Source organism: Leptopilina boulardi, unplaced genomic scaffold (genome assembly GCF_019393585.1).
Source record: "Leptopilina boulardi isolate dan_hultmark-lab unplaced genomic scaffold, ZJU_Lbou_2.1 LbouV2_123, whole genome shotgun sequence".
Taxonomy (NCBI): domain Eukaryota; kingdom Metazoa; phylum Arthropoda; class Insecta; order Hymenoptera; family Figitidae; genus Leptopilina; species Leptopilina boulardi.
The window spans coordinates 1,608,203-1,630,275 of NW_026137667.1; the positions used below are offsets into that span (position 1 = coordinate 1,608,203).

Here is a 22,073-nt window from a genome sequence, read left to right on the forward strand (position 1 = left end):
GTTAGATCGAGATTATTATTAAACGATTCGACATCAACCGATTCAAGTTTAGTTTTCATAGGATATTCAAAACGTTGGATAAATATATATTAATCTTAGCTAATCTTTTCAGTAGTCTAGTAAATAATATATTTTTTGGAAAACAGTATCCGCAGTAATACCTACAGTTACCCTATGTATGATAAGCATTTAAATTTCATTAAAAAGTGAGAAATAAAATTGAACGATTCTGAAATTCTTAGGAAAAACTTGAATGAGTCCACTAGCGGTGTACTCTTAGCATTTGCATTTAAAGCGGAATGTCTGTGACTTTGATATATTCCTGTCTATATCGCAGTTAAGATCGACTTTATTTATAGTCTGAACGGTGTACACAGAGTTCCTAAAAGTCATTTAATTTAAAAACACTGAAGTCGCGAAAATCCATTTCAATGCAAAACCACAGTAATTCTTTTATTTCCTTTCAATAACTTTCACGAAAGCTGATCGAATTCCATGGAAAAATGAGGTTTACGATTACCTTATAGAGCAATTTTAAAAACTCGATAAAAATAAGTAGGAGTCATGAAATTTAATCTTTAAAGCTCGGATTAAATTGAAGTTTTTTTTTACTCTTCCGAGGAGTAAAATAATTTTCTCTGTTATAACTTTATTACGTAAGTATACTTTATAAAAATGTAATAAAAAATTATTTATCAATTTTTCTAATGAAAAATAAGATGAAGTGTTATATATTATACCAATATATAGGTGATTATCTCATTATTATTGGAAGATACGGAATCAATTTTTTTAGGATAAAAAATAAAAATGTTATGAATAATATTGAAAGAATTCTAAGATTTGTATATCGACGATGTAAAAATTTTTTTATTAAGTAGTAGGTATACACATATCTTTAATCATCATATATAAAAAAGTTTCTCTTTTAATTAATATTTAATTACAGTTTTGTGAATCTTTTCGATTAGATTTTATAGAAATTAATGATCTGTTCTAAAAATTCCAGTAGAAATTAAACTAATGATCCAAATGACGCTTTTGTAATTAAAACGAAGATTTTTCCGATAATCCTGATTAATTTGAAATATTTAATTTATTATATTAATGAGTGTTTAAATCTAGTGGAATTTTACAAATAGAACTTTTTTTAAATACTGAAAGGACAAAAAATTGCTCAGCTGCCGTAAAATTCTTTTTTATGACTATTCTCATTAGAATTCTATTGATTCAACACCGCACGAGAATTCTTTAAATTGTACGAGATTTAAAGTTCGTGTTAGCTTTCAACAAAAATTACCTTCGGGACATATTCCCAGACATATAGCTTTCTGCGTACGTATGTGAAATCTTCAAATGGTAGATTCAGATTTTATATTAAATTTACAAATAACGCGTTATATTTCGTATAAGTATTTTTCAAATCATAATAATTATATTTTATTAATAGATGAAACTAAACAAAAAACATATTATGTTTGACAATTCTAGTAATAGTAAATGTAACATGTGAATAATAAATATGTAATATAGACATAATATAATTATAATATATAGTATGATAATAACAATAATTTATAACACGGCACTGCCCTGTTACATATAAATAAATTAATTAAATATGCAAACATTTCTTAGTTTTAATATATAAAAGTACAACAAAATATAAACGCAATATTTTTTTCTTATTGAGTTAACAATATTAAACCAAAGGGCCTATCCAGGCCCTCTTATAAACATCACCTCTACTTTTTTCAAAGAATATGGAAAAGTTTCATAACTATTTTTTACGATATAAAAGTTTTTGAGAAAGTGTTAGAAAAATAAAAGCAAATCTCCTGACATATCCCATTGCACGAGAAGCGTTCAAGATTTTCATAAAAGCTCTTATCCAGCTAAAAAGAAGAAGTAAGGGGAAGAAAGCATATAAAAAAATATATAAAAAAGGATCCCGCTTAAAGTTCTCTTCTTCTTAAGACAAGATTGACTTTTTCTCTATCAATAAGAAAACCATAGGAATACTATTATTTATTTTAACAAAATTCTCTTATTCAATTTCTTATGTAATTATTTTCTTCATTGTGAATTATTCTTTAGATTTAATTTTCATGTTTACATTAATTATTTTCCTAGACTTTTAATAACATCTTCTAATTTGATAAGATTAATAGATTTTTCAAATAATAAAAAATAAATTATTTAGAAAAGGATCGAGTCTAGAATATAAAGTTTCATCCTTTGAAAGCTTTTCTTATAACATCGTCTTCACAAGATATAATACCTTGCCGTTCACCGTTTTTGTAACTTAGTAATTCACTCGAAATAGAGACGAGCTTGCAAATTCCTCGCGTGAAACTTTTGCACGAGGCTGGAATCGTAAACATCGTGCAAGTTCGCGACTGCTTCGTGCATGAGAGCTTCCCTCTTTGTAAGAACCAAAGAATTCCAAGGCGACCACTCGACATTCTGTCGAAAGCGGACCACATGCAATTTATCAAGATCGTTACACTCTGTGATTCCCGACTTTCCGTGCCAAATGTCGTTCACTAGGTGATAAATGACCTTGAAATCGACGATGAAAGCTAAACCTCCATAGGCTTTTAGCTGAGCCTCACGTCGTCTCAAGTCTCGTAACATTCTCTCAAATGGCTTATAAACAATTCTCAGGGCTCTATTTCCCTCCTGAATTGATATGCAATTGTCACAGAAGCTTATTTTTTGACGAAAATCCAACGAAAAGTGGTCCATGTCTCGCAATCTTCCTGTGAAACCAAAATGGAAAATGAAATAAATTGGAAACCAATATTTAAATTTGTTTAAAATTAATTAGCAATTACGCATCTTTCCTAATACTAAAATATCTCCATAAAAAAATCTTCCATAGTCCAGAAATCTAGATACGTCGTTACCTCGTTATCCCCAACTGGTCAGCATCTGAAGGGAAAACTGGAAGGGACGTTGACCACCTGACTCTAATCGCGGATTAATCATGCGCATAATCACTTCTGATAAGACTTGACAAAAGTCACTGAACGCAGAACGAAAGCAAGAAGGCAAAGAGGAAACGAGACAAATCTATGCGAGAAGAGAGAGACAACCACTTGTCTCACAAAAACGTTATCTTTCGCTATTATATTCTATATTCATTTTAATTTCCAGGGAATTGGTGGTTTAACGAAGCACTTTGTTATACATTAAAATAACTCTAGCCAGAAGGATTTAAAGCCGAATAGTAGGACTAACTGATTAACTAAAGTTCTTGTAACTAAAAGAATAGTTAGAATTACTACGCCAACTTGTTAGAAAGACCTTGATGTTAACTTCACGTCAAAATAGTTTGTCTTACTGCCCAGCCAGTCTGGCTTACTAAACGGTATCGTATAATTCGACCATAGCATTTCTAACGGCTTCGTTTAGTGCATGTTTACTAACTGTTAAGATATAATAACTAAACCCCAGTAGTCAATGACATTATGAACAATTTGATACTTTAAAAAGTCAATTTTCGTTAAAAATGATTAATAATTTATAGGTGAAGTACTTACCAATAGTTCTAAAAAACATAAATATATAAACTTTTTATGACATTCTCAAAATGATAGAAATTGATAGAGAAAAAAGGAGAAGAAAATATTCTCCATTGAACTCACCGCAAGATTTACAGATCCTTGTTTGGCCATAAACTATCTGGGACTTTCCGTTTCTGGTATCTGGATATTCGAAAAGGTGCAGCGAGCGTTGAACAAGGCGAAGAAAAGTGAGTTTCAATCGATTTCTCAGTTGGTCTAGCATCTGGACGTCTACATGCAAGGACAACAAATCTAATTCCTGATCAATGAGATACTCGAGATCGCGAGAAACCTGACAAGAATGTTCTTTGGCGATTCGTTTCAGAGCAACCAGTAAGTCAATTCGTGTGTCAATACTCGTAGCAGCCTCCGCTTTCACAAGAGACTCGTACAGTTCTCTGTATTCTTTAGTCTTCTGAACTTGCAGTGTCTGCACATAAATTACCCTTCCATCAGAGCTTTTCCATTGCGAAGGCTTTGCGAGCTTCTCTAAAAACTCAAACTCTCTACTTTCATGGATGCCTTTCTTCACTCGAGACTTCACCGTATCTATTTCACGGAGAAACTCTATTTCCTTCGTGAGAATCAAGTCTTGAGCTACTAATTTCGAGCTTCTGAAAAAATCACGATTCGTTCGCTCAATCTCACTAATGCGCCAACGATCCAGCACGTTAAGCGCCAGATCAAAATCCGCTTTACTTCTCGGTAATTGCGGTCGAATCATCTTGAATTCTGTGTCATTCCAGACTTTTTCAGATATTCTTAATTCTTTACAAGAATTTGATTCTTCCTCAAATACACGAAAGAATTTTGTCAGCGCTCGTGTATTCATTCTCTGTCGATAGGATCTGAAAATTAAGAATTCTGCTATTATAAATAATATTTTAATGGATCACTTAATGAATTAAAGTCTGTTCTAGTGTTAACTAGGATTTTTTAATATATGGTATTTCTTATTGAATGATTAATTTATTTTCATATTATTATTATTTTTAATATTAATTAATCTTTCAATAATATATATTTTCCACAATTTGTATATTTTTCTTATGAAATTTTACATCCCCTAATTTTATTACTGTATCAACTAAATTGTTAAATCATTTGTAATCGAAATTAGATTTCGTTTAAAAAAAATGTTTTTTATAAAATAAGTCTTTTTACAAATATTCTGAGAGTGTAATTTCACCTCTCTCATATTTGCTTCAGAGACTTTTTCTCCAAGGAAATTAAAAATTTCCTCATCCAGAAGATCCTCTTTTCCGGTCTCATATTTCTATTCATTATCATTACTCCCTTCCTGAGAAATCGCTCTCTTCTTCATTAGGTTCTTTTCATTTTATTTGTTATGAGTGTCTTTCTTTTTATTTGACAAAACCATTCTGCATAGTGAATATATTATATGTTTATAAATAAATTGTTTTTCTTATTATCATATTAATTAATTTCATTATATATTTATTGTTATTTATTTTATTATTTATTATTTTAGATATATAAGATTGTGAAATATTAGATTTTAAATTTTAATATTGTAGACCTTAATTAATTAAATTATAGAAATTTGAAGTCACTCTGGACGCACCGGGTTCACTACGTTAATTCTGAGACAGAATCTGTAATTAATATGCAGACAACTTTGTACCCTTTGAGTTTGGCAAAATTTGGATATTGGGGGTGTGTGACTTAATGAACTCATCAGGCTATTACTCCTCCTCCAATAGCCATTGCAAAGAGTACAAATAGAGTCCTTGTTTAAAATAATAAATCTTTTTCAAATGCGATGTTTTAAGGTAAAAAAATAATAGGGATATGCTGTTTAATTTTATTTGACTTTGTAAAGGATTTTTTCATTTTCCAGGAAAACATTCTATCTAAAAAAATGGAATAAAATTGATTGTTCTTATTCTCTTGCAATTTAGGTTCAATTGGTAGGGTTTTTTGAAGGTAATATGTGATGTTCTAAGGTAAAAAAATAATGGAGAGATGCTGTTTAATTTTATTTGACTTTGTAAGGGATTTTTCATTTTCCAGGAAAACATTCTATCTAAAAAAATGGAATAAAATTGATTGTTCTTATTCTCTTGCAATTTAGGTTCAATTGGTATACCAAATTTCAGCCCTCTAGATAAATTCGTTCCCCTTCGGGTACGGAACCCTAAAAAATGGTGACACTAAGTTAGGTGTTTGGGGTAAACGAAACTATCATCACGCCGCTAAGTATACTAAAAAATTAAGTAATTAAATTATCGTTTGCTGTTAAGTCTTATCTTTATCATTTTATTTTTTCAATGCGCGACTTGTAATGTGTTTTCTAAAGTTCGTGCCTTTAAGCAATGATTACATACTTACATAAAAAATTGTATTGTCTAAATAATGTATTTATTTTAATAAAATAAGTATTAAAATTAAGAATTTAAACGTACGAGGAATCGGTTCACAACGCCACAAAAATTTATAGCGAAAGCACGTACGACATTCCGCAGGAAATTCCGTACAGATGAAAAATTTCCATGAGCATTTTTTCAACACGGTTGAATTTTTCTTTGTATTTCACATAGAAATCTGTATGGAACCGATTCCTGGTACGAATTTCGTGTGAATTTTTATATTCATGTTTTTATTAACGATAGTCAGATTGTCAGAGAAATTTTGCATTAAGTTTGGTTGAAGATTTTATAGGGTTAGAAAAACAATTGTTTTCCTTCAATAAGCAAATGAACTTTACCTCGTCATATGAAGAACTGAAAAAGCGAATTAATATGCATTCCAAGAATCCCAATACTCAAGAAAATAATGCATTCTTTATTTTCCTACTTGTATCAACATTTCAAACAAACTGTATTAAATATTTGATGAAATATTTGAATATAATTAAAAATAAAGAATTTTATTATTAATAAATAATTTAATTATTTTCTAATAGAAAGTTTTTTCGATTACAATACCTATAGAACCGTTGTATCATTGAAGCACATTCCTCTTCATTGCGTGACTTCACCCTTGAACTGAATGTCTTATGCTCAGGCTCAAGAAATTTATCTAGTAAACTGGGTAATTTCGAGAATTGTGTAGCTTTATTAGAGAAGGTTGCAATACAACGACTAAAAATATGAATAGTTTGCGTGCTTTTCGCTATTCCAATAGTCTTCCGATTGTTTGAAAATTTCATATCCCTCGGGTCAGTTTGTGTTCTCGCATTATGATATTCCTGACTCGTAGAGACGTTCCTCCAACCACCCAAGAAAGGTTTCTTCGATTCTGCACGATCTTCTATTTCCACTACCACCACCATTTTTACTTCATCAAATATATGAGCTTAAGGTATTCAATGGAGAAAGCCTTGGCTGGATGGTTTCAATCTGTTGAAAAATTCCAAATTCAATTTTCCCGTGACAGAAAAATAACTCGAAAAATAGTAAAATCTTGAATTCTTTCAAATTCCATTTTTAAGCTGGCAAATTTATTGATTGAACGTTCGTACAATACGTACAAAGGGATATGATTTTTAAAAAGTTAATATAAATATTTTTGAATTTAATTCACATAATTTATTTCTCTACTGACGTTTTTTAATTTCTACTGTTTTTACTCATTTTTAAAAATTTTACTTACAGTATTAATTAATAAATAAAAAATCTCCTTGGGAATTTAATTCTGAGATGATAAAATTATGTCGGTCTATAGCTGTAGATGAGAGTGGATTTTGTCTTAAAAGGAAGTGAGATTAATTATTCGAAAATCTGATGCAAGCACATGGACTTCCTTTAGATGGAAACTGAAGTTACTTATAACTGCAAAATATGCTTCAGGAGCTTTGCACGTAAATGCACTACGACACTAAAATGTACACAAGAGAAGCCAGATAATTATGAAAGATGATAATTTCACAACTTCCTAATGTTCTCACTCTACTTTCATACGTATTCATTTTAGCACGCGTCACAGTCTTTTAAAAAATAATCGATAGATTCCAATCCAATAGAACTTTTGAATTCGTCTGACTGTAGGTCCAGTTTAAAAAACGTAATCTCATGGAAGCTAAGTAATAAATATTTATGATAAATATTTATTTGATTAGCGTTACCATTTTGAAAATCTAAGTTTAGTTAAAACAACTCTACTTCGAAATGATTATCCTGTTCTATTATTAAACAAATATTAATTTAATAAAAATTGTAAAAGCTTACTCATATTGAATATGTTTATTTGTAAAAATCCAAGATTTTACAGATTTCATTCACTTGATTTTTTTGAGTGTAAAAAAAATATAAAAATAGTGGTGAAAAACGAGAACAGAAATACGTGCCACCAGGAACAGAGCTTTCAACGTTCAAAAGCTTAAATCCAAAATCCGACGTTGCCACCGGCAACTGGTTTGGTCGATTCACAAGCATGCACGTTATTTGTTTCTTTCATTATAGTCTTCGCAGTTTCTTGTAAACTTTATAATATGTTAATAAATTATTATTTTCGTACTCTCTTATTCATTAAAACATTTACTTAATTAAGTTTTCATAATTCTATGCTGGCTGGGTGGAAATCTTGTTGCTTTTAGTTTAAATAATACTTTTCAAATTTTTTTTCTACTGGGCTTCCAATCTTATTAAATTCCTGCGTAAACATAGATTATCTTAAAACAACGAATTTTAATACAATTAATCTACATTAATTAATACGAGAAAATTAAAATTAAAATAAGAGCAAAGTAGAATAAAATATTTTTTCTAAAAAAAATTAGGTTAATTATTATTTTTTTGTAATAAAGTTTTAACGATATTTTAACTTTAAAATTGATAAATGTAAGAGAAAGAGAGAGAGAAAGAAAGAAAGATGTTCTATTATTTTGTGAAGTTATAAAACTGGAAAAGATGTCATAAAAAAGAGGAAGTAATTTCATTATTGATGATAAGAAGCAGGTTTTTTGACTTTTATAGCAAAAGAGAAACTAAAAATAATAGAGTAGAAGCGTGACGCACTCAAATCCGGAAGTCACACTTTATGCGTGAACATTCCCACTTTTATACCTACTAAGACCCAAAGGTGCAATTCGCAAGTTTAATGCCAACGACGTTCTTATGAGAAACTATCTTGGGGATTCTACTGCAGAGTTGTTCGTTTCGAAACTCTACATTTTATTACTTAACGTTCAATCTGTTTTCTATTTACCAGAAGAATACAATTTATACCTTTTTAATAATTCCCTTATACACATCAACAACAGAAATCTATTAAACGAAGTAAGCTAATGAATTAAATCAAGTTTTATGTCGACGCCTCCCGTTGATAAAATGTTTATTCAGTTGTTAATAAAATATAATTTATTTATTTAATGAAATAGAAATTATAGCAAAAACAATTCAATTTAGCAAAGGTTACCAATATGTAATATTGAAAAACCCATCATTGGTTTTAAATAGAAAATCAAAAAATAATCTTTTAAATGTATATTGGGTACAATTAGGATATCTTTTCTTTCTCGGAGTCTAATATTTGTCTTCTAGTCGCAACATTTAATAATTTCGATTTAACTCTAAACTGGATGATATGCTCAGTCTTAAGTAAGTCATACACAAAACGGATGCAGGTATTCAATGCTCTTTCCAGCTTATTATTCAACTCATCAGTAATGTCATCATAAACAGGGCAGCAGTAATCATAAAAGAGGAAAATGTGAGATTTAACTAATAATAAGCGAGTTGAAGAGGGAAGAAAGTCTTTGTTTCTATTCAACTGTTGCAAAACCAAAAATGTTTTACGCGAAATATTGTAAATATGTTCTTTCCATAATAATAGGCGTTTTCCAGATTTACTAAAACCGCGGTATGATTGTTCAGTCGTTTTTTAGAAACTTGTTTTGTTTACAACTTTGTACTGGACAAATTTTATCGAAACTCGTGCTAAGCCATTCGATTCTTAGCACTGCCTAAAGGCCTGAGTAGAATAAAAACGTAACCGGAATCGTAATCGCAAACGCAACTGGAAGAATGAGTTAGAGAAGGACAAACAATGTGTCTATCCTTCTCTAACTCATTCTTCCGGTTGTGATTACGATTCCGGTTAGGTTTCTATTCTGCTCAGACCTTAAGCAGTTTGAACGAAGTCGTTTGCTCAGTACAAAGTTGTAAACAAAATAAGTTCCTAAAAAACAACAGAACAAGCACACCTACTTTGGTCAAAAACATGAAAAAATGTAGCCTGTTTTACACGCACTTCTTAATTGCAATATTTTATCCAATCAGAATCCATGAAACTAAACTACTTTTATGAAGTTGAGAACCTTTTCATGCTCACTGAGCGCTCATAGTAAGAATCTGGAAAACGCCTAATATTCAGTTAATCATTAAACCAAGGTCCTTAACTATTTCACTGTATGATATAGATAGGAGTACCATTTATCTTAAATGAAGATCTCAGAAAAAAGCAGATAATGGTCCCGACAAATAAATTTTAAAATCATCAGCATATTTATGATATTTACAATACCTAAGACTTTCTCCAAGATTGGAAATATAGAGGTTAAAAAGGATTGACGCAAGGGTAGCTTCCTAATTAAAAATTAGCATAAAACTGAGTGGGTGTCGTACTTGAATTGAAATTTAGCCGCTAGGTGCTTTAAGTAAACCGTTTGCAGTAAAGTTCTAGAGTAAAGGGAATCGACTTTTTTGATGTGATAATGCGTTTTAGCTTCGTCCTCTGTCAACAGAATGCAATTCCAGGGAGCCCACTCGGCGTTAACGTCGAAGCGGATTAATCTCAAAATGTACAGATCGTTGTTTTCGCTGACAATTGAGCGACCATGCCACGTGTGATTTATGAGGTAGTATATATCCGATTCTTGTATGACATAAGCTAAACTTGAAAAGCAATTCATCCTTCTCTCTTCAGAACGAATATCTTTTAACATAAAGGAATATAAATCGTAATTTACGTGCGGAATATTTTTCTTCGTCAGCCAAGCACAACCTGTAGAAAAGGGATACAATTTTAAAAATACATTCTTTGACAAAATGTTAATACTAGTATATAACGCCGATTTCAGTATTTTTAGTTCTTCGCAAAATTTTAGCTCAATCTATCAAGTATTTTGTGAGAAAACCAACATTTACATTTATGAATTTTCACTCACTTTTGCATTGAACCAATTTGCGCGTTCTAACGTTAGCAAAAAATTTGTTGCTAGGAAGCAACTTTCTGCAACTACTGCACCAAGAAGTTTTCGTCTCCAAAGGCTCTCGTAATTCTTCTAAACTCTGTTTTGTCAGTGAGTCGCTCGTACATTCACTACAGAACGTTTCTCCATTTTTCAAAAAGTTTAAGAAAGCACCTGCAAGAAATAAATTATCTTACGTTCTACTTCAATATTAATTTATTGAAATTAGGAAAAACATTTTAAGAAAATATTAAATAACATATACCAACTATTCTGTTCCTTAAATTATCAAGAAATAATCCTCTAATTTTTCTTGACAATAAAATTATTTCTTGATCGATTAGATAAACAAGTTCTTCAACAGTGTAACAATAAAATTTTTTAAGGAAATTTTTTGTTTTTAATAAAATTTCTATACGATTTTCACGAGTTGTATCATTATTTTTCAAATCGATATACATTTTTTCGTACTCTCGTGCCTTTTGTGTTTTTAACGTTATCATTTCAATGGGTTTTCCATTATTTCCCTTCCATCGAATAGGTTGACAGTGAATTGTTAAAAATTTCACATTTCTTATTCTATTGGCATCACGAACTTTTTGTCGATGTTTATCAACATTGTTAAGCATAGAAATTGTCTTTTCTAAAAGTGAATATTGCATTGCACATTGTCCAGATTTAAAGTATTTTTTTTTAATTTCATTCACTTGCATTTCATTCCAAACATCAATTAAATTGTACAATATATTAAAGTCCATTCTGCTTCGCGGATAAGTCATACGAATAATTTCTTCTTGAAATCTTCTCCTGAAAATATTTATTATCTTTTTGGAAAATTTGCGAGACAGTGAATTTTTTGATAAAATTTTCCAACTGAAAAAACTTGTAAAAATATGAAAATCTTACTCAAGTTTTGCTTTGCTTTCTTGTTCTTCAACTTTTTCGTCTTCTAACAATTTCCTGTACAATTTTGCAGATTCTTTAATGAATATCCGAATTCTATAAGCTCTATAATTTTTCTGAATAACACGAGCATGACCATCAAAATCTAATCGATTTTGCATCTCCTCGTGAGTCTCATATGGTCTAATCGATAAATATCTATCCTTTTCGCTTGAAACACAGCAATCATTTCTAAATAAAATTCTTTATTTGTAAAATATGTTTAGTTAGAAATTTTAAACAAAAATTTTCACCTCCACGTTTGTGATATTTGATGTCGAACTGACTGAGTGAAATTCTCCTTTGTCTCCGTACATTGAACTTTTTTGCTTATCATGGAACTCCATTGTATTTTTTTTGGACCTGGACCAGTTTGGGATGTTGCATTTAAATATTCTGTACCATTTACTTTATGTCTCCACCCTCCAATAAATGGTTTTTTACAATTAATTCCTTCTTTATCAATCACTCCCATTTTTAAAAAAAAAAGAATTTTCCTTCAAGTTCACAAATTTCCAAATTAACGAAATTTTATTAATTTTCCTTTTCGAACAAAAAAATAGTAAGACGAATAAAATAACATAACCGTAAATGTTAAGATAAAAAAACAATTGAAGAATAAAAAAATAAAATTAAACATTTATTTTTTTAATTTAAAAAAACAATTTTTATCTAATATTTCTGCAAAATACATTTTATTCTATATCTACAAAATGCACAATGCAGTTCTTTCAATTATATATCATACAGTTCACATGTTCTACAATCTTTTACAAACAACATACGTTTTCAGCGATAATATATTTTTTCCTAAAAAAAATACTGCAACTTAAAATTTATTCGTCTAGATCAAAAAGATGTTCAAACGTCGCTTTGCGCATAATTTTATTATTAATTTGACTCGCCTACAATCTAAAAGAATTATATTTACTATTTTAATGGATTTATATTATATATATATGAGCCTTTTTTAAAGTTATGGGGAAATTTGTTCAGATTGTCAGATTTGAAACGTAGAAAATCACACATGAATGATTCACGAAGATTTACATTTTTTCAAGTTGTTATTCGGCAAATAAAGGAACTATACACATTACTAGTTACTTAAAATTTAATTAAAACAAATATTGGCTTCAAAATTAAATTTTTACTAAAAAATAAATAATTTATCACTTCAATTATTATATAACAAAAATACATATAACAATTGTCAGTTTATGTAAGTTTTATTAACGGGAAGTGCTGATGACATGAGAAATCAAACAATGGAGGATCTTTCGAGTCCTTTTTGTGTCCATCCGCCAAAAGTTTTAGAACAATAAAATTTGTTTTCGCTACTTTCAATAAATCTTTTATCTGAAATTGAAAAAAATTATTGCATATAGAAATAAAATTATTAATAAGCTGCTAATTATAAGTTATAGAATTGAATTTAATTCTAATTACTAACATAAAAAATTAAATTTCATACGCAACAAATTAATTAATTTAAAGTGAAATACTAATAAGCATGAAATATAAATTACCTCGCTAACGGTATTCGAATTGGCAGGATAGAGGCTTGAAGCTTTTTCCAACATATTTCTCGCATGATGAAAATGACGACAACCCGCTAAATATTGATTTTCACTCGTAAACCGATCATAAAGAGACTGAAAGAAAAATTTTTTTCATTTATAAAAAATTGCTATTCTATATTGTCGAATTAAAAAGAATATTACTGAAAAAAAATGTTATGTTGCACATTCTCTGGTATTTCACGCAATAATAGTTAACGAAATTCTTACATTTTTACTTTTCTCTATTTGTGCATTTGTCATGTCCAAAAATTCTTGATAGTGAACTGGAGGTGGTGTAAGAAGCGACGAAAAAGGTAATAATCTATGTTCGTATCTCACTCTTTCGGAATCGAACTGCATCTCAGGAAGTGGAATCTTTCCATCTAGTCGAAAGCCCACCAAGGCCTTACAATGAAAAAAAATATAAAAAGATTAATAATTAATTAATAATAATTAATTAACAATAATTAATTAACAATAATAATAAAATAATTACCTTATAATAACCACCGCAAATATTTTGCATTGCTTGATACATTAAAATTTCTAAACTATAAGGTCTAGGAGCGACTTTTTTTCTTTTATTTTTTGCACTCTTTTTACCTCCTCTTCCTTTGTGTGTCTCATTGTGAATATCTTGTTCCATTAAAAATGAATCTGCTCTCGTAATTGCCGAGACTAGCCAGCCGTACAAAAATTCATACAAATACCAAAAAATGTAATGATATTCATGAACAGAGTACAATTCAAGTTCAAAGCCACTCAACAAGTACATGACCATAACTCGTAATGTGTGATATAAAATCCAGGTACCAAAATATGCTAAATGTGGTCGAGGTGTATCACTTTTCAATGATAACGTATGCATATAACCGTCAACTCTTTCAGCCTAAAAGTAATAGTTCAAAAATCGATTACTTCAAACGTCGAACGGAACAGAGCTATAGCCAAAAATTGTCTCGATAAAAAAAATCGTTTAATGAATACGAATCTGATGACAGATTTGATAACTGATATTTATATCTCTCTTTTACATAGGTTAAATTAAATACCGCCATTTTGAATTTTTAAAATCTATCTTCAAATTCGTATTCCGCGACCCCGAAAACCCCCGAGTAACCGGTTATGACGAAAAATATTAAATTTTTCCAAAACGACCGCCATTTTGGATCCGCCATTTTGAATTTTTAAAATCTGACTTCAGATTCGTATTCAGCGACCCCAAAAATGCTTAAAAATGTATTTTTTGATTCAATTTAATTAATTTTGGAAATTTTATTCATGTTTGTATTTGTCGAATCGTGACATTAATGACTTATATCACATCTACAGACGCCACCATATTGAATTTCTGAAATCGCCCATCTGCTTTCGAAATTACAAGAGTGTACAAGTTTTTTCAGCCCTTAAACGATTTTTTTTTATTGAGACAATTTTTGGTCTCAACTACTTTTTTAAAAACATCTAGCGTTATAAAAAAAAAATCTCTAACTATTAAGAAATTATTAAAGAAACCTCATCTTGAAGAGTAGCAAAATCGTCGAGTAAATGTGCTAATTTATCTCGCTGTCTTGCTCTATTGTGTCCACTTAATTGTAATAAATTTCCAAATAAATTGGCACAATGATTTAAGAAAGTATCGACACACTCCTTTGCTTGATGATTCTGTAGCAATGTATTTTTAGGCATTAGAGCAGGTGGAGCAATGAAATTTCTCGCTGCATCCCTTAATACATCATTAAAGCTTTGTATACCGAACACACGACTAGTTGATGGCAAATAAACTATTTGTAACATCGATCTTGATAAAATACAAGGACTATGACGTGAAAATTCTAAAAAGAAATCCTAAAAACAAAAACCAATTATAACATCAAACTATATCAGTTAGTTAATATGCAATTTTTAAAAAAGTAATAAAGTAAATCAACCTACTAAAGCACCATGGAAGTTGGTATAACCAGTAATTTTTATAACCATTTTTAAACGATTTAATAATTCATCCAAATATTCCAAGGCCTCAACTCGTGGCTTTATTTTGGTGTACCTTGGAAAAGTTGGAGGAAGCAATCTTTGGTTTACCATGGGATCAAAACCCATAATATTTGGATGATCGGCTGAAATATAAAAAAAGAGTTATCAATTTGAAAAGTAACTAATAAATTTAAAAAAAACAATTGGAATTTTTCTCTGTTATTTAAAAATTCAAATAATTAACGAAGATAATATTGGTTGCATACTTATTTCATCTGCTTTGGATCCACGATCTACAGTTCGTATCATAACTTGAATCATATCAGTGCAATTTGAAAGAAGTCTTTGACAATCAGTCAAATTTTGATGAAGTTGATCCTTTTTGCCCAAGAAACTTAATGTTTGATAAAACATCTTTGTAAATCGCATCCTTGCGTAAAGGGCTAGTCCATCATTATACTGTTTCAAAAATTAATTATTAGTTAATTAGTTTTTGTTCTTGAAATGAAGATTTTACTTCTTTAAAGTAATTAAAATTTGTGCTATTTACCTCCTTCTCTTTTTCCTCGGTCGTTGGTTTTATACGACTTTTTCTATGTAATTCTTCTTCGACTTCTCTCAACATTGAAACTGTTTTTTGCTCCGTAATATCTTGTTGAAGTCGATAATCATACATAAAACTTTGAAAATCCTCTTCCTCAAAGACTAAAGCTCGAGTGATGCAATCTTTAATGATTTCAATTATTTTAAAAACAGCGTAACAAAATGTTTTTAAAGGCTTGTCTTGAATTTGGCTAGGTTGATGTAAATATAAGTTTGTAAAAACTGTTTGAGCTAAGCTATGGCCCTCAAGCCACGAAACTATGCAAGCATATGTTGAATCAATTATCGCTATCACATCTGCAACTTTTAAATTATCCAATTGTATTGCTCCAGAATCTACAGCTTGATTAAACGTGTATGGCTTATTGTTTCCTCTATTACACAGCATCCCTGCATCCATTTTTGGATCCATCATCTCTATCGCTGACATTGCCTCAAAGAGGCCAAATAATTCGTCATGTAATAATTCACCTAATTCCAAATCTGTTTGCAAAATAAATCATTAATCAATTTTTTAGTTTCTAACGTAAAACTATTATAAATAATAAATAAATTATAAATCAGGGTGTCTAACAAGGATTGAGAAAAAAATTCCCTGACTCCTCCCTGACATTTTTTTATTTTTCCCTGACTTTTTAATAACCTTATTTCTGCTTTCTTTGGACAAAAATATGTTTACTGACATATTTAACAATAAATTAATTTCTAATAGTAGTAACAAATGGTAATAAAAACCATTTAAGTTTTTTTAGATTAAAAAATTTTTAAATTCACAAAAAATTTTAATTTTTGTAGAAATTTACAGAAATTTCCCTGACTTTGAATGAAATTTTCTGAAATTCCCTGACTTAAAAAAAAAAATAAATTATTATAAAGTCAAAACAAAGAATAAAAAACACATTTAATATAAATATTGAAATTGTAATTGTTAATATAACCTTACATTACCTTTAATAGATTCAAAAAAATCCTGGGTAATATCTAGCCAATTATAATTGACACGGGCCATTCTGCAATAAAAATATGAATATTATTTACATTTTCTGTTATTTGAAATATTTCATAATAGACAAATGTCTATTAGAAATTACCGCCGCAAATAGAATTTTATATAGGTTATTTTTACATGTCAAGAGTTAGAAAGAAAAATTAATTTCAATAGAAGGTTTGTTGAAAACAAATCAAAAATTGTAATTAAATATAAATGTAATAATATAACTTTTTTCAACTTACACTGCCTCTTTCTCTTCATTCATGGCAGCTGAATTTAGTTTTTCCACTGTTATCGCCATTTTGATTCTCGTCAGTCTATTACGAGCGCTCGCGCTCTTCACTTCGATGGAAACCAACCTTTACGTTGACATGGGAATTCAGCTTTATGCCTATTTATTTGGATGTTTAGAAATTTTGAAAACAATGAACGTTATAGAATTTTGCAGTCTATTAACATATAACCAAAAAGCACAAATTTGATTTGTATTTGAATTTCTTATTTATTACTTTCAAACAATTTTTAAAATTATTTATTTTTTTTTAATTTTCATTTTTTTGTCAATATTTTTTATAAATAATGAAACTTGATTCTTGATATAACCTTAAAATTGTCTCGTTAAATCTACCTACATTATTAGAAATTAAAGTATTTAATATGTCTTCTTCAATGAGTGTTTCAATATTGTAACTTTAATTAAACTTTAACTTCATTTTTAATGGATAAATTATTTATTTTCAATCTTATTTAAAAATCATTCTCATACTAAATTCAGGTTATGTTAATGAAAACACTGACAGATATTTCTTGACATGCGTGCGTTGGTGGTATCTATATGGGAAATTAGTTATTTGTTATTATCAAAAGGTATTCCCATTAGATTGCCAAAAATCAATTTTCAATTACCTATGATTTCTATGTAAATGAATTATAAAAACAAATAGCCGAAACAGAATCAATGGTAATTACCAGATCAATGGCTGCAAAACAACGGTGCGAAAAATATTACTAGAAAACTCAATAAGTAGAGAGGGATCCTAAGGCGCGCTCACAATCATTAAGGCGACGTTCATAGAAATCACCACATTATTATAGTTTATCTCTCTTTATGAGAAGTCTATTCTCCATGTTCGAACTGATAATCATTTTAATTACAAGTCATTTAATAAGGAGAAAAAAGGCAAATATATAAAATAATGAACTATTACGACGAAAATTATGCAAAGGTACGCGTTTAATTTTTATAAACAGAAAATAGTTATATGGATTGAGGATACAAAATTGTATTTTGGAGAATCTTTGTTTACAATGATAAATAAAATTTTTGCGCGCATATTTCTATATTTCAGTTTGCTATATATTTTTTTATAAGAACATGCTTATTTTTAATTTTTGTAACAATTAATTTTCCGATTACACTGTGCTCGAATCGAGAACTTTTTATTTAAACAAACTTTTGCACCTATCAAATAAACCTAATTTAAGCACGCTGAATTTAATATGTCGTTTTTCAAAGTTGGATCAAAATTTTCAAAATATGCGCCATTATATATATATTTTTGGTCCATTACAAAAAAATCAATTTGTTCCTAATCAAAGACAATCAAATTCACTTGAAATCCATTACTCGGGGTTTTTTTGGTCGTTGATTAGGAATATGCTTTCAGTTTTGCAAAATTCAAAATGTCGGGTCCAATATGTCGGACGAATTTTTAAAAATTCACCGGATTTACTTGAAATACGTTACTCGTGGGTTTTTTGGGGTCGCTGACTTCAAATTCGTAATCAACGACCCAAAAAAATCAATTAAAAATTCTGATAGGAGCAAAGTTTGTTCGAATTTTAAACTAGCACAGTGCTAGTTCTAAGATTTTGTTCAATATAAGAAATTTATTGAATAAAAATTATAAATTCAGTTACGTATATATATGACAATTATGTTTATTTGTCTTGAAAAGAACATTTTTTGTAGGAACATCCTCGAAATTTGATACCAGAATTATGTAGACAATTTTATGATTTAGAATGGGTTACTGGTACAGGTGGTGGAATCTCAATAAGACATGAGTAAATAATAAATTAATAAAAATCTGTTTATTATATATTATTTGTAAAATTTTGTGATTAATTGTATATAAAAATGTTATATTTTAAACGACTGCGTATTTTTAAAACAGTAGGTAATTATTTTTTATTATTCTTATATTTATTATTTAATTTTTCTACTTATAGCTTCTATTTATAGCACCCAATCTTTTAATACCATCTAGAAATAAATTGTCCCTGCAGAAAATTTAATTACGTATTTTTTATTATTACTTCTTATTTATAGAGAAAAGATATACATTGCACCCTCAGGTGTGCAAAAGGAACGAATGAACCCGGATGAAATTTTCGTTCAAAATATAGAGGGAAATGATTTAGAATTACCACCATCTGAGAAAAAATTGAAAAAATCACAATGCACTCCTCTTTTTATGTGCGCTTATAAATTAAGAAATGCTGGAGCTGTAATTCACACCCATTCAAAATTTGCTGTAATGGTGACACTTTTGTGGCCTGGAAAAGAATTCCGTGTTACTCATTTGGAAATGATAAAAGGTAATAATTTAAATCTGTTTATCTTTTAAAATGAGAGTTAATACAAATTAATCTAAACCATTATTTTAAGGCATCAAGAATCAAAAACTTGGTCGATCTTTAAGATATGACGAAGAACTTGTTGTCCCGATTATTGAGAATACTCCATTTGAAGAAGATTTAAAAGATCGCTTAGCCGAAGTAATTCATCAATATCCTGAGACTTGTGCTGTATTAGTTCGCAGACATGGAGTTTACGTATGGGGAGATACTTGGCAACAAGCAAAAACAATGTAATTATCAATTTAAATTATAAAATTTTAATTTGAAAAATTCTTTGGAATTAATTTTTTCTTTTTCTCCTACATAGGACAGAATGTTATGATTACATTTTTGACATTGCTGTTCAAATGAAAAAATTTGGAATTGATCCTCTCTTAACTCCAAATGAATATGAATTAAAGTTTCAGGAAGATGAGAATAAATCTGGATGAGCATATTACGATATGAGAATGAAATTTACGTTTTTATATATTTTGTTAATAAATAACTTTAAATACAAAACACGTTGAATAATTAATTCGAAGCCAAGGTATCTGTATTCAGATTTCCCAAAAGTCCCTAAGCAAAAAAAAATAATAATAATAATAATTAATTACATCGTAATTATATACTTAATATATACTAAATAAATTAATTTATTGTATTTTTATTATTAAAATGCAAAAAAAGTAATCAATTTTGATTAAATGATACGTGTGTTAGAAACAAACAAATGATGTTAAATTTTTCTGCAAACAGACGCACAATTATTGTATTTAATAGTAAATTTTCTATTTCTAAAATTCTTACTATAATCTTATTTGCTAATCGTTTAGACGCAAAATGAAAGATGACATGTTGATTGATAACTTTTTTTTCGTTTCTAACAATCGCACAGATCATTGGTCTTTATATCAAAACAAACTATCTACGTCACCATCGTGCGCAAGAAACAACTTTTTTTCCTTTTACTCTTGTTCTGTGGCCAAATAAGTGTTTTTGTTATATTTTAGACAGTCATCCAATTTCATTCGAATAATAAAAATTGATTTAATATTTTCAATATAATAAAAGTTATATCTATAACGAATTTAGGAAACATTCCCGTTATTTGAAATAAAAGAATAAAATTCCATAATGTTAATTAACTCTCTTTTGTACTAGTCAAGTGTATTGCAAATAATATTTGATAAAAAAAAAAGAAAAAGATAAGATCATATATGTATTATTAAGAAAATAAATTAGAAAATATAAATTTCAAAGATCATGTACAAAATTTATATTTCAAATTTTTTTAAAAAATATTAACGGCATTTAAATTCTCGAATGAAATTAAATTCTGCTAAAAAAATTAATTTTAATCGAAGACGTTCAAATTTTTATTAACTAAAAGCAAATAACTCTTACTTGTCAGCTCATAAATATTCTTGATGTTCATAGGGTATACTTTATTATGTCACAAAATTACTGAGCTGTGTAAAGTTTTTCTATTTTTGTTAATTAGACACAAATATATTACATAGACGAGATGATAGACTACTGACTCTAATTTAAATTGCAAATTAACAAAGTGTGACATAAAATTATGTCATAAGTTTACAAATTATTTTAAAAATATATCCTACTATTTCTTTTTAAATTGCTAATAATCAAAATAAAATTCCCCTTTTGTAGAATCAGTCTAAAATCAATTTGTAAATGTATCTAGAAATATGTAGAATTTAATTGAAGATCGATTAGTCGTAAATGATCATCAGAGGTATATTATTGTTTTTTTTTTATAAGTCTAGCCTTAGACGCAATCATACTTTTATGTATGATAATTATAATCGTATTTCTTTTGCGTCAGGGACATTGAAAACGGTGACCCCTAATATATCTTGGTCGTAAAATCAACTTTATAAAAAAAAATTTTATTTCATTCTTCTTAAAGAAGAAATAAAAAACAGCAATCTAAAACTGAGCAAGCTATTGAATTTGATTGGCATATTGTGGAAAAATTCAATCGCAATATAATTGTCTGATGATAGAAATTAATAATGTTTGTAAGATTGTATCTTTTTTTTTAGGACTCGAGGCAATCTGACTAGTTATCGGATTATATGGAAAAATTTAAGCTGCCCACTCAAGTGATTTGAGTTTAAACGTTTTATTGATTCCGCTTGACAGGTATTTTCCACAGATTTGTTTATATGTTCTTGGATTTTATTTTAGAATCAATTCTTAAATCTTCAACGATTCTTTAATTTATTAATTATTTTAATAATTAATTTAATCAATTGTTTACTATCATATTTTTATGATATGTAACAAAATGGATAATTTTCTTAAATTATATTAGAATGTTATATTCTTGATCGTTAATGTTTAATTAAATTACGTGAACCACTACTACTAAGAGGGTCATCAGTACTTTTTACGTCTGTGAGGTCCCGTTCTAGAAAAATAGCTTCATAGGGTAGCTGTTCCCGCCAAAAGATCCACATACAAAAAAGTTTCTATATAATTTCCATAGAAGATCCAATCTTAGGAGATCAGGTGTTATAAGAAGATTATATGATTAATTATTAATTAATTATTAAATATTATTAATGTTATTATTAATTATTAAGAAAATATCATTCTTATAATTAATAAATAATCTTTTGTTTAATTATCAT

At 28.8% G+C, this 22,073-nt stretch overlaps 3 protein-coding genes across 4 annotated transcripts; 1 reads left to right on the forward strand and 2 right to left on the reverse strand.

Moving 5' to 3' along the window:
• Window positions 1-1,658: 1,658 nt before the first annotated feature.
• LOC127287981 (uncharacterized) lies at window positions 1,659-12,194 on the reverse strand. The gene is made up of 9 exons (XM_051315152.1): window positions 11,919-12,194; window positions 11,629-11,856; window positions 10,988-11,529; window positions 10,699-10,896; window positions 10,141-10,535; window positions 7,358-7,409; window positions 6,518-6,887; window positions 3,651-4,417; window positions 1,659-2,762 (listed from the first exon to the last, which is right to left on the reverse strand). The coding sequence occupies exons 1-9, from the start codon at window positions 12,137-12,139 to the stop codon at window positions 2,314-2,316; spliced, it is 3,222 nt and encodes a 1,073-aa protein (XP_051171109.1). The 5' UTR covers window positions 12,140-12,194; the 3' UTR covers window positions 1,659-2,313.
• Window positions 12,195-12,283: 89 nt separating this feature from the next.
• Window positions 12,284-17,177, reverse strand: LOC127288048 (N-alpha-acetyltransferase 35, NatC auxiliary subunit). Its single transcript, XM_051315260.1, has 10 exons — window positions 17,034-17,177; window positions 16,749-16,810; window positions 15,748-16,283; window positions 15,464-15,656; window positions 15,159-15,340; window positions 14,739-15,071; window positions 13,720-14,112; window positions 13,452-13,628; window positions 13,191-13,316; window positions 12,284-13,020 (listed from the first exon to the last, which is right to left on the reverse strand). Exons 1-10 carry the CDS (start codon window positions 17,090-17,092, stop codon window positions 12,880-12,882), a joined length of 2,202 nt encoding a protein of 733 aa, XP_051171217.1. The 5' UTR covers window positions 17,093-17,177; the 3' UTR covers window positions 12,284-12,879.
• Window positions 17,178-17,850: 673 nt separating this feature from the next.
• On the forward strand, window positions 17,851-19,935 carry LOC127288053 (probable methylthioribulose-1-phosphate dehydratase). 2 transcript variants are annotated; one of them, XM_051315273.1, is made up of 5 exons: window positions 17,851-18,017; window positions 18,764-18,858; window positions 19,124-19,392; window positions 19,463-19,664; window positions 19,742-19,935. In XM_051315273.1, exons 1-5 carry the CDS (start codon window positions 17,988-17,990, stop codon window positions 19,863-19,865), a joined length of 720 nt encoding a protein of 239 aa, XP_051171230.1. In that variant the 5' UTR covers window positions 17,851-17,987; the 3' UTR covers window positions 19,866-19,935. The 2 variants fall into 2 exon arrangements, with proteins under 2 accessions (XP_051171230.1, XP_051171240.1); XM_051315283.1 differs by lacking the exon at window positions 18,764-18,858 and having other exon boundaries at window positions 17,878-18,017.
• Window positions 19,936-22,073: the final 2,138 nt, after the last annotated feature.

Coding starts and splice junctions, on each gene's coding strand:
- LOC127288048 (XM_051315260.1), bottom strand. CDS start 17,092: ATGGCGATAACAGTGGAAAAACTAAATTCAGCTGCCATGAATGAAGAG. Junction 16,811..17,033: donor AATGAAGAGAAAGAGGCAGT/GTAAGTTGAAAA, acceptor TTTTTATTGCAG/AATGGCCCGTGTCAATTATA. Junction 15,072..15,158: donor CCAACTTCCATGGTGCTTTA/GTAGGTTGATTT, acceptor TTTTGTTTTTAG/GATTTCTTTTTAGAATTTTC.
- LOC127287981 (XM_051315152.1), bottom strand. CDS start 12,139: ATGGGAGTGATTGATAAAGAAGGAATTAATTGTAAAAAACCATTTATT. Junction 11,857..11,918: donor CAAATATCACAAACGTGGAG/GTGAAAATTTTT, acceptor AATTTTATTTAG/AAATGATTGCTGTGTTTCAA. Junction 2,763..3,650: donor AAGGATCTGTAAATCTTGCG/GTGAGTTCAATG, acceptor TTGGTTTCACAG/GAAGATTGCGAGACATGGAC.
- LOC127288053 (XM_051315273.1), top strand. CDS start 17,988: ATGAACTATTACGACGAAAATTATGCAAAG. Junction 18,859..19,123: donor GGAATCTCAATAAGACATGA/GTAAATAATAAA, acceptor TCTTATTTATAG/AGAAAAGATATACATTGCAC. Junction 19,393..19,462: donor TCATTTGGAAATGATAAAAG/GTAATAATTTAA, acceptor CATTATTTTAAG/GCATCAAGAATCAAAAACTT.